The following is a 13,156-nucleotide window of genomic DNA, read 5'->3' on the forward strand; positions in this document are numbered from 1 at the left end:
TATAGATTAGTTGGCGTTTTTTAGAGTTTTATATAATTGAAATCATAAGCATTATATGTTCGTTTTATGTCTGTCTTCTTTCACTGAGCAAAATTATTTTGTGATTTGTTCATATATCAATAGTTCTTACCTACTTAATTGCTGAGTAATATTCCATTATATGTATATGCCACAATTTGTTTTTCCTTTCAACTGTTTATGGTCATTTGGGTTGCTTCCTGTTTTTGGCTTTTACAAATAAAGCTGCGGTGAATATTCATGTACAGATGTGTATATTTCCTTTTCTCTTGGGTCCATCTGAGATAAAATGTCTGGGTCAAATGGTAGATAATGATTAACTTAGTAACTGGCAACTGTTTTCTGAAGTGATTGTACCATTTTATATTTCCATCAGTAGTCTAAATAGAGTACCAGTTCCTCCACATATGGCTTTAATTTGCATTTGCCTTATAACTAATGATGTTAAGCATCCTTTTTTTTTTTTTTTTGGTTGACCTCACAGATGGCAAGGACCTTGTCAGCTTACAATCCCTTATTTTTTTCATTTTTTATGCCTACAGCATCTGGTCTTCCTAGGTGGTCTTCCATCCAAGTACTAACCAAGCCTTATCCTGCTTAGCCTCTGAGATAGATGGGATAAGGCTTCTTAAGGGTAGCATGGCCATAAACAAGCATCCTTTCTTAAACTTATTTGCCATCTGTATATTTTCCTCATTCAGGTGTCTTAAACTTATTTGCCATCTGTATATTTTCCTTGTTCAGGTGTCTATTCAGATTTGTCTCCTATCATTTTATTGATTTGTTTTCTTGTTGGGTTTTGAGAGTTCTTTATACAAAGAACTTGATGTAAGTCCTTTATTAGATATGTTTTACAAAGATTTTCTTCAGATCTGTGGCTTGTCTTTTCATTCTCTTAAAAGTGCCTTTTGAAGAAGAGAAGTTTTTAATTTTGATGAAATGTAAGTTATCAATTTGTTCTTTTGGTGTCATAGCTAAGAAATCTTTACATAACTAAAAATCTCAAGATTTCTCTCCTATGTTTTCTCCAGAAGTTTTTTATAGTTTTAGGTTGTTTTTTTTTTTTTTTTAAGTCTGATCCATTTAGAGTTATTTTTGTATGCGAGATATTTGATCCACAGTGGTTTTTTGTTTTTGTATGTTTGTTTTCACATATTGCTATCCAGTTCTAGCACTGTTTGTTGAAGATCAGCCTCTCATCACTGAACTGCCTTTGCATTTTTTTTTTTTTAATTATCTTTTTTTAATACCCCCATTTCACCCTCGACCTACGGATGTTGCCGCCTTCCCTTAAGAACTGGATCTCTGAAGGTGGGGCATCTCCTCTCATGTGTTCTCTGCACACACCTGGGGCCTGATGCACCCAGGGTATGGATTGTAGCTTCACTAGGGCTCGAACCCAGGACCTTTTGCTTATAAAGTAGACGTGCTAACCACTACTTTTAACCACTACGTGCTAACCATCCTTTGCATTTTTTAAAAAAAATTAGTTGTCTACATAGACATTGGCCTACCTCTAGACTCTGTTCTATTCCACCGTTTTATTTTATGCCAATACTACAGTGTTTTGATTACGGTGTCTTTATAATAAAAGATAGTATCACCTTTTCAGCTTTGTTCTTTTAAGAGTCTGTTTTGGCTATTACAAGTTTTTTTTTGCATTTCTATAATTAATTTTAGAATTAGCCTGTTAATTTCTACCAAAAAAAGTTTCAGGGCTTTGATTGGAATTGCATTGGATCTATAGATTATTTGGGAAATATGTGACATTTTAACAGTAGTGAGTCCTCATTTCATGAAGAAGGCTCTATTTATTTAGGTCTTCTATAATTTCTCTCAGCAGTGTTTTATAGTTTTCAGGGTACAAGTTTTTCTCATCTTTTGTTAGATTTATTCAGTATTTCAGAATTTTTGATGTTACAAATGGTGTTTTTAAAAATTTTCAATTTCTGATTTCTTGTGTTTATACATTGATTTTTATATATTAATCTCGTATCCTGCAATCTTGCTAAATTTTATTTGTTCTAGTAGCTATTTTATAGATTCCTTGGATTGCCTGTAGATTAGTCATGTCAACTCTAAATAAAAAGTTTTCTTTCTGATCTGGCTGCCTTTTATTTCTTTTTCTTGTTAGGTTTTACTGGCCAGAACTTCAATATAATGTTGATTTATCATGTTAGCTGTAGGTTTATTGTAGATGTCCTTTATCAGGGTTAGGAATTCCCTCTTATTCCTGTTTGATGAGAGCTTTCATTAGGAATGAATATTGGATTTTGTCAAATTCTTTCTCTGCATGTATTGAGATAATCATGTGGTTTTCTCTTTTAGTTTTTAAAATGGATTAACTTAAAAAAATATTAAATGAACTTTGTAATCCTGTGTTAAACACCCTGGTTTGGTTGATGTATTGTCCTTTTAATATATTACTGGATTTGATTAGCTAAGATTTTGTTTAGAATTTTTGCATTTTTTGTGCATGAGGGATATTAGACGGTAGTTTTTTCTTCAGATATCTTTGTCTTTATTATCAAAGTAATGCTGTTCTCAAAGAATAAGTTTTAAAATTAGTCTTCTTCAGTTTTCTGGAAGAAGTTTTGTAGAATTGGTATTGTTTCTTCCTTAGATGTTTGATAAAATTCACCAGTGAAGTCATTTGGGACTGGTTTTCTTTGTGGACTAGTTTTTGATTACAAATTCAAATTCTCACATAGATATAGGGCAGTTCGTATTATCTATTTCTTCTTCAGAAAACTTTGGTAGTTTGTATCTTTTAAGTAATAATTCTAGTTCATTTGAATTTGCCGAATTCATTGGCATAAAGTTCATAATATTCCTTTAGCAGCCTTTTAACATTTGGAGACTATAACGATGCCACTGCTCTTTTTCCTTATATTGGTAATTCATGTTCTCTTTTTTTTGTCCTTGATGCGTTTGTCTAGAGGATATCGATTTTTAATGTTTTCAGTGAACTAGGTTTTGGTTTTGGTTTTCCTCTTTTTGTTTTCTTATTTCTTTGATTTTTGTTTTGACCTAATTGTTTCTTTTGCTTAGTTTGAGTTTAATTTACTCTTTTCTCAAACCTTAAGCTAGAAGCTGGGGTTATTGATTTGAGACTTCTGTTCAAATCTTACATTTCTTCTGATTACTTTTTTAAACCATGGATTTCTCAGAAGTACGTATTTAGTTTCCAAATATTTGGGATTTTCCTGATAGTCTGTAATGTCATAAAGTCAAGTTGGTTGATGATGATATTCAAGTCTACTGTATCCGTGCAAACTTTGTTTCATCAGTTTTTGAGAGAGGTATTGAAATTTTCAGCAATAGTTAGAAACTTGTCTGTTTCTTCTGGTACGTCTGTTAGTTTTTGCTTTAGGTATTTTGAAGCCATTCAATTATGGGCATAAACATCTAGGATTGTTATATCAAAAAGCCAATTCAGCTTTCATTTAATTATATTTGATATCAAAATGTTGTTTAACTTTTCATTTAACTAGTGTTACCATGCCATATTTTAATTCTGTCATTTTATTTTTAATGTATTCGTTTCTAAGCATTTAAAGTGTGTCTTGTAGGTAGCATGTAATTGGGTCTGGTTTTTTTATTATCTAATATAATCTTTGGCTTTTATCTGGGATGTTTAGAACATTCACATTCAGAGTGCTTACTGATGTGAATTTTGAGTCTAAAAATCTTGCTATTTTCTATTTGTTACATCTGTTTTTTGTTTCCCTTTTTTTGGTCATTTTTCGATTGAGTATTTTTTTAGAATTTGAGTATTGTTATCAGTAAATGACACCGATGTCATTAATAAAAATGTGAATGGATTAAGTTGTACTTTTGAAAATCCTATGATGAACTGTTTGATGACACGGATCTAGAGAATGATGAGGAATTTAAAGTGAACGCATTACTAGTGATAAAAAGGAAAACTACATTATACAAAGGGAACCTTAAGCAGATAGTCATGATTTTGTATTCTAACAACATAAAACTTGGAATATATAAAGCAGATACTGACAGAATTATAATATTTTGATAAACTCACTATCTATAGCAGATGGTTAAAAAATACCTGATAGCTCCAACTAACAAAAGATTGTAAAAGTAGAGGATATTTGAAAAAGAAAATTAAGACCCTTGATCTAAAAGATATATTGGAATCCTAAATCCCAAAATGAACAACGTTTTTTTTAAGTTCACATGGAACAATTTTAACATTTGATATTGTATTAAGGTATACAGAAGTCTGGAGAAATTTCAGAAATTTATATAAGGGGTATTTTCTGTGACCACAGTGTAATCAGAAACATAGGTTAAACAATCGTGTATGAAAATTTGCATTTATGTGTATGTTAAATATCTACATAGTTTTTAAGTAGGACATTGTAATTAAAATGGTAAATTATTAAAATAATAGATTTAGCTAAGGGATATTTAGAAGGAAACAGTCTAAAATGCAATTTTTAAAAAATTGACTATATGAGTTAAGTCTTCAACTTAAGAGGAAACAATAGTGTAGAAGCATAAAATAGAAAAATCTTGAAGATAGTAATGATATTAACAAAAGAGAGTGTCATGAAATAGTTGAGGGGATCGGCACACTCAATATTAGATCTTTGGAAAAAATTAATTAAATAGGAGATACCCTAGCAAGGTTGATGAAGAAAAATAAAGAAAGCATCCTATAGTATATTGGGAAGAAAAACAGACATAACCACAAATAAAGTAGAAATTTAAATAATAAAAAAATATTAAAAATAAATATATAATTTCTGCTATATACCACGAACTGTTCTGCGTGCTTTACAGAAAATGAGCAACTTTACTCAGGTAGAATCTACAGGAAAAGTGTAATTTTCTAGAAAATTATAATTACCAAAAATAAGAAAGAATATAATTTAAACTAAGAAACATTAAGTAAATTATGTTGGTAATAAATTTCTCTCTTTCAAAAGATATCAGATCTAGACTAATGGAAAAATTTTACCAAATCTTTAAATATCTGTTGCTTATCATAAGCAGTTCTTTCCTTTGAAAATACAAAAAGTATGAAAATGAACATCTCATTCTTTTGAGACTCATATAACATTAATAACCAATTTGGCATATGAACAGTGTAAGAAAAGAAAATTAAAGCTCAATCTTACTGTAAACATAAATGCCAAAATCTTAAATACTGGCAAATCAAAATCAAGATATTTAAGAAAAACAAGAAAGCAGGATCAGGTAGGGTTAATCACAGGAATGAAAGGAATGTTTCATTATCAGAAAAATGTTTTGATTGTAACTCAGGAGATTAGAAGGCAAAACCACATGAATATCTAAATAGAAATGAATAAAATAATATTAATTTAAAAAATATTCAGTTATATTTGATCTTTGTTCAAATATATTTATTTAGCAAAATATGAGTAACTTTAACTTTATTAAAGGTACCTACTTAAAACTAAGGTTAAAAAAAAATCTGAGATTGCCTACTGCCAGTGTTTTACTTCTGAGGGTGCTGGTTCTTATTTTTAAAATAAGACAATAAATGTGGTATAAATAAATAGGAAGAGATAAAATTCATTTGTGGAAGATATTGTTATATAGATAGAAAATATATAGCTGTTAAACCTTTTTGGTGAGCAGATTTTGGTTGTTGATATAAAATCAAGGTATACAAATCACTAGTGTTCCTGTATGTCAGGAATAATGAGCTAGAAAATTTAATTGAAAAAATGCCTTTCATATTGGTGATAAAAATAAATGATTTTGAGTAAATCAAGCAAGATATTGAAAACCTTATAGAGACAGTTATAAAAATCAAGATATAAAAATCACTAATGAAGACCTTTGTAGAGATATCAATTATAAAACAAAAAAGAGTTGATTAGAGAAAGTGTGCTGCATCTCATTGATTTTCAGATGTATATTTTGTTACATTATATTGGTACAGCCATAATTTATTGACTGTGGCACATAAATTGACTGTGGCACATTTATTTTTAGTGGCACATAAAGTTATATTTAATAATCAAGGGTCTATTACATTTTATGGACTATATAGTATATTTAGCCAGGGGAAAGTTCAACATCACAAAGGTACAATTCTTCAAATGTAATCCATTATTTATTTCAACATGAATTTTCTTGGAATTTGGTAAAATTTTAATATTAACATGAAAGAACAAAGGACCCCAGATAACCAATGATCCTGGATTAAAAAGAAAGAAGAACAAATTTGGGGTTCTTGTTATATCTCATATCAAAACATAATATAAAATCATAGTAATTAGGACACAGGTTTCATCATAAACAGAAAAATGGACAAGCAGAACAGAATAAAGTCAGGAGTAGACCCCCAGGTATGTATGAAGACTTGATATATGATAGAGGTGGAGGAAGTTGGACCTTTCAATAAATATTGTGTGGGAAATGAAATTCAGTCTTCATTTTACACCATACTCAAGACTCAGTTCCAGGTGGATTAAAGACCTAAATATAAATCACAAAATTTGATTTTTAGAAGAGAATATCTTTGGTATGGGTAGAGAAAGATTTCTCAAGGCACAGTAGGTGCACAATATAAAGAATATAAGGTTTGAATGCATTATAATTAAAACTTTTTGAACAAAATTTTCCAAAACTAGGTTGACAAGCCATAGACTTGGAAAAGATATTTGTCATTCCTAAAACTGAACAGCAATGGATATCCAGAATTTATAAGGAAATACAGCTCAACCACAAATAATGATCTCATTATTAAAACAATCTCATTAAAAGTGGAAGGGGATATGAACAGATAGTTAACAGAAGTAGACGGTCAGATGACTAGTAAATTGAAATTTCATTGATAATCTGGTAAATACAAGCTAAAATCACTACACAGTGCTGTCTTACACTCATTAGGTTGGCAAAAATTAATAAGTAAAAATGTAAAGGTGCCAAGAATGTACAACAAAGGGAACTTATACACTGCTAATGGAAACAAATCTGCAAACATTGGAAAGCAGTTGGCTACTATCTGCTAAAAATTGACAGTATGCTTTAATAGAAATTCCAGTCCTAGAGAAACTTGCATATGTGTGCAAGGAACTGTGTGCAAGAATCTTTTCCAGAGTTATTTTTTAAAATGAATAATAGGAAACAACCTAAATATCCATTGATAAAGAAAATAAATTGTGCTGTATTCATGCAGTGATATTCTTTAAAACTGTCAAAATTAGTAGATTATGAATATCAGTACAATTAAATCTTGAAAACAATGTTGAGCGAAGAATGTAAGCTACCTGGTGATACAGCCTGATAGTATTTATTAAAGTCTGAAAACATTTAGTACATTGTTTATGGATGTGTGTAGACGCATATACTTGTAGAAACACGTGTAGTTTATAGTGATAGTAAACTTCACTTGTAGGAGTGAGTTACTTTAGGAGGACATGGAATCAAGGAAGAGTACTCATAGTATGTATTCAATAAATATTTGAATAAGAGCTATAAATTTTGATATTTATTATGATACTAGTCATATCATTCTTAGTGCTGTAAGCAACTGTCATTGAAAAGATATAAAACCCAGTTGTACTGAATTTTATGAATATAATCCATATGCCATTTGATAGTGTGTTAGTTCGCTATGGCTGCCCTAACAAAATACCACAGATTGGAGGTTTTAATGACAACAATTTGTTTTCTCATTGTTCTGGAGGCTGGAAATCCAAGATTAAGGTTGGTTTCCTTTGAGTCTCTCTTTAATTTGCAAATGACTATCTTCAGTGTTCTCTAAAGACTTTCCTTATCTCCAACTGTAGTACACTCTGAAGTATTGAGAGTTGGGAGATTGCAGCATATTTTTTTTGGAGGGAGGGCATGTACATAGTTCAGCCCATAACATTTTACAAAACTGTCAAACTGTTTCATATACAGCTTCATGATTGTTATAACAAACCCAGTAAAACAAGGGAAGATATTCCAGTTTTACACGTAAACACTCTCTCAGAGTCAGTGTGTGTGACAGAACTAGGACTTCATACTGGTCGTCTTGAATACAAAATTAGTAGTCTTGACTATCATGCTTATTTTACTAAAGTCGGATTTGTCACTTTTTACCTTTGGCATAACAAAGTATTTCCCAAATCGATATGGGTTAAAACTTTTTTTGTGTATGTTTACATCTTAAAATTTCTCTAGTTCCTGGAATGCAATTTGAGAAGTTCTTGTTTGAAAGCTATCAGCCTGTATGTATTAATACATAATGGCCTCACTGTAGCAGTCTAAAATATATTTGTTTAAAAGTGGATTTACCCTAATATATAAGGAGAGAAAAATGCATTAAAATCAAATACACTTAATGACTTTACTGTTAGAATGCGAATAAATAAACCTATATTCTTTGAGATTCTTAATTCTCAAACTCACTTCGAAAGTCATTCTATTTTTCTGTATCTCATTTTTTTAGTATAGAACCAGAATAATTTCTGTTACCCTTTTTTTATTAAGGAGGTGCCAATGAACAGTCATAATTTTTTTCTCACACAGTTGCGGTCTTGTAGTAAGAGTGAGTTGATATCTAAGAGCTCAGAGATCCTCATGATGTTTCAGCAAGTTCATCGAAAGCCCATGGCATCCTTCGTTACCACTCCTGTTCCACCAGATTTTACAAGGTATGACAGTTTTTAAACCTCATTTTTATATGAAGTTTATGTGCAAATGCACGTACTTATTTCAAGAGAATGTTGTTTTCATCTTTTTTTTAAGATGCTGTTTATAATGTTGTGGTGTAGTGAACTTTAGTTTATGCATGTAATGGTTTAAAAAATTCTAGTGGACTTCCTACACTTCTGAGCGTAAAGAGATGACAGTGAATTAGGAATTGGTTACTTCTTGGAGCTTCATCTTCATACTGTAGGAAAAAAATTGATCCCATTTTATTTCATTCTTTATTTCATTCAGTGTCCGTTTTTTTTTTTTAACTGAGATATAATTGACGTATAACATTAGTTTCAGGTTCACAACATTATGATATAGTATTTGTGTATCTTGCGAAATGATCACCACAGTAAATCTAGTGGTGATTTTCGTGATGACAACTTCTAAGGTCTCTGAGCAACTTTTAAATATACAATACAGTATTATTAATGATAGTCACTATGCTGTACATTACATTCCCATGACTTAATTATTTTATAACTGACAGTTTTTACTTTTTGACCCCCGTTTTTCGATTCTTCATATAAGTGAGATCTTACGGCATTTGTCTTTCTGTCTTATTCTCTTTCTGACTTATTTCACTTAGCATAATACTCTTCAAGGTCCATTCATGTTGTCTCATGTTTATTCTTTTATTTACCTTTTGAGTTTTCTTATATCTTGTTACATGGTGACTATAACTTATTTACATGTATTTTGTCTAAAGGAAAACTCATGAATGGATGAAATGCCAAAAGATTTTGAAGGTGACATGATGTTATCTCCAGACCCTAAAAGATAGGGGGAGGAAACAGTTGGCTGCATTCGATGTATCTTTTTAGTTTTTATCTTGGGCAGTCTTAGAATTCTGAACAGCATAATTTTTTTAAGTATGTTTAGACTATACTATGGTGTTAATAGCAGTGGTTCTTAACACTGGTTGTATTTTAAACTCATCTGGGATTATTTTGAAAATTACCAATGCTGGCCTATACCTCAGGTCATTTGAAATAAAATCCCTGTGGGTGTATTAGTATGCTTTGATTGCTATTACAAAATGCCACAGACTAGATGGCTTATACAACAGAAGTTTATTCTCTCACAGTTCTGGAGGCAGGAAGTTCAATATCCAGGTGCTAGAAAATTTGCTTACTGTTGAGGCCTCTCTTCCTGGCTTAAAGACAGCTGCCTCCTCACTGTGTCCTCATATGACCTTTTCTCTGCATGCATAGAGATCAGTCTCTGGTGTGTGTGTCTTTTCCTAATTTAAAGACTCAGTTCATATTAGGTTAGGGTCCTACCCTTATAACCTCGTTTAACCTTAAATACCTTTCTAAAGGTCCTGTCTCCAAATATAGTCACATTGGGGGTTAGGGCTTTAACATAAATAGTTCAGTCCATAATATTGGATACAGCTAGGAATTTGTAGTTTTTTGTTTTTTTTTTTTAATTCTTCTTAGCTTATTCCTAAAATGAGAGATTAAACCACTGTTTCAGAGGAATATATTGATATGACAGACTAGTCCATCTTATACTTTAGAGATGGCTTATGAAATGCTATCAAGTGTTTCTAGCATGTTGAGGGTATGGTACATTTAGGAAACAGCCTTCGCTGTTTATGTGTTTAGCTTCTTTTTCTTTATTCTATAATATGCGATGTCCTCTTTGGCCACAGGGTGTTGATTGTACTAGACTATGGTGTAAGCCAGGGTTTTTTAATCCTGGCATTGTTGACATTTTGAGAGGGATAATTCTTCGTTGGGTGGAGGGAGCTTTCCTGTGTATTGTAGGTCATAGCATCAATAACACCTCTTCCTTTACAATTGTGACAAGAATGTTTCTAGACTTTTTCAAATGTGTCCTGGACACAAAATTGCCCTTGGTTTAGAATCACTGGTTTAAGCCTTTGTTCCTCATCATAGATGTACTCCTGAGGATCATGACCACCCACAGTTCCATAAATGGAAGGGCAAAATTTTTCTGGCAGCCAGAACTCAGGTAGTTCTCACTGACCAAGAAGCTATGTCTTTGTTTCTTTCTGAATTAACAAACCAGATACAATATTCATTATTTATTAAAGCACTGAATATTATTAAAAGGACTGAGCATTTGCTATTATTAAGTAAATATGGTTGAACTAAGGATGTTCATTAATGTTCCAAGGCTGCCTCTTCAATAATGTCTTCAGCCGTTTTAGTTTTGAATACACATATTTTTTGAACCATTCCATCACTAGTGGAATGAAATAAGTTTTGACATACATATCATATATAAAGATAAGTGTTTTTAATTCAAACTATGGTACATGGATCACCTATGTCAGAGCTGGAGTATTTATCCAAAATGCAAGTTTCTAGGCCCATTCCCTGACAGCCTTTAGGAGTGATATCCAGAAAATGAATCTTGAGCATTCTAAATAATTCTGCACTAAAGTTTGGGACCCATTCATATAGGTAAACTATTATCCTGTGACCACTTGGCAGCAGCTAATCAGGTAGGCAACTCTGTTTTAGATTTCTTGAGTGTCAGTCTGCCACATCCAGTGATTGTTTTAATTTCTATTCCCTTTCTAACTGCCCAGAGAACTCAGGACCCCAACAGTCTTTTGCTTTCACTAACTTTTTTTTAGTTGTAGATGGAAGGGCCTGAAATTGGGAGGGGGAAGGTAGGAGGCACATCAATAAAGAAGAAACCACCAAAAAATTAAAAAATTTAAAAGTCTGAGAATTAAGGAACTTTTTGTGGGTAAAGGTTACCTTAGGGTTCCCTCTTTCCAGTAATGCTTAATGTCTTATTGGAAATTTTGGTTTATAACTTAACCGTAATTTTTATTAGAAACTCAGTTCATTAGTTGCAGTATACAGGAAACAAGTATTCATATGTTGATGCATTGAGCAGCAAAAAAAGTGGGCCAAGTAAGAAAGGCCAGCATTTATTTACATTAAGTTACAGATCAAAGTTTAGATGTGCAAAGCAGTGGTGAATGTTCCTAAGCTTTGAGGTCATGACTGGATTGTCTTAAGTTCCATCAGTTGATGATTGGAGATGGAGCCACAATGGAAAATAAAAGGCCATTAAACAATTGCAATGTTATTTTTTAAGGACTGTATGCTCAGTACTGTCGTAGGTGCTACAAAGGAGACATGGAAGAGGAACTAATAATTTTACTGAGTATATTTTCCAAATTCAATAGTAGAGAATTGTATCTTAAAGTCTATTATTTGTTACTCAGTTACCTACTGTCTGATATCAGAAATTCTGAAAAGAAATCAAAGTAGAGACTGGTGTGGTAAAGATTCCATACCTAGAAGAGAACTGTAGACCTTGAAAGATACTTAGGAATTCATTAGGCTGATGGGAATAAGATATGTATGCATGAACAAAAAATGTGATGTGATAAGAGCTGCTAGCTATATTTGGAGGACAGCAAGGAAATCCATTTTAACCAGAATTAAAGGGCTCTTGAAGATGTTGGAGTGTTGTAGGAAATAAGACTGCATAAGTGTCCTCAGGGAGAACTTAAAAGGTAGAATCAAAAAAAAAAGCTAGACTGATATAGCTCTTCGTCCATAGAATGTTTTAAATTTCTGGGAGAAATGGTCGAGTTGGGAAGGAAAACCAGTTTTTATGCAGCTGGAAAGGAAAACCGATCTGTTATATTGTAATCACAAATTTTCACAATCCAGTCATGACCTCAAAGCTTAGGAACATGCACCACTGCTTTGCACATCTAAACTTTGATCTGTAACTTAATGTAAATAAATGCTGGCCTTTCTTACTTGGCCTTGTTTCTTTGCTGCTCAATGCATCAACACATGCATACTTGTTTCCTGTATATTGTAATTCATGAACTGAGTTTCTAATAAAAATTATGGTTAAAATTATGGAAGAAATGGATACTTGTGGTCCTCTTTCTTCCCTTCGTTCATTAAGTCATGATGAGGACTCTGGTCTAGAGATTTGCAGATCAATATTTTTCGGATTACTGGGCTAGATAGAGATGGTTTGAGGCTAGCTTCTTCATATTCTCTGACGATAAATACTGACACATTCATCAGATAAGTTCAGTCATAAAGACTGGAGTAGAGGAGATATAGAAATAAAACTATGAGAAGGTAAAGCTGTATTTGTAGGCAGAGTGGTAACATCAGTATGCTTTCAGATAACCTCTGAAGGGATGAGCATAACGTGGAGATGTTAATAAGTAGTGATGAAATCAGATGGCTTAGTAGTCTCTATGGCTTTGTGTGTATGTAAAGATGCAAAAGAAATTTTTGATCCGGTATTTTCATGAAATTATAAGAATTTTCTAGCAAATGTTTGTAAATATTCAGTGAATATTTGAATGCCAGCTATGTTCTAGGCATGTGCTAGGTGCAAGTAGTAGGCATGACGAAGTTTTTATTTCCTCAAATTATAAATTCTGTGTTAAAGAGATGATTAAAGCAATAGTGAAATCAAATGATGA

The 13,156-nt window shown here is 32.0% G+C and overlaps 1 protein-coding gene across 9 annotated transcripts in view; it reads left to right on the forward strand.

Annotated features, from left to right (window-relative positions):
- The window catches only part of TRIM37 (tripartite motif containing 37), a 156,112-nt gene that overhangs the window by 21,232 nt on the left and 121,724 nt on the right, over nucleotides 1–13,156 (forward strand). For all 9 annotated transcript variants that reach the window (XM_023520394.1, XM_023520396.1, XM_011375067.2 and 6 more), the window contains one exon: nucleotides 8,539–8,663. In XM_023520394.1, coding sequence (XP_023376162.1) covers nucleotides 8,539–8,663 — 125 coding nt within the window. The remainder of the gene's footprint in view (nucleotides 1–8,538; nucleotides 8,664–13,156) is intronic.

Source organism: Pteropus vampyrus, unplaced genomic scaffold (assembly GCF_000151845.1).
Source record: "Pteropus vampyrus isolate Shadow unplaced genomic scaffold, Pvam_2.0 Scaffold261, whole genome shotgun sequence".
Classification (NCBI taxonomy): domain Eukaryota; kingdom Metazoa; phylum Chordata; class Mammalia; order Chiroptera; family Pteropodidae; genus Pteropus; species Pteropus vampyrus.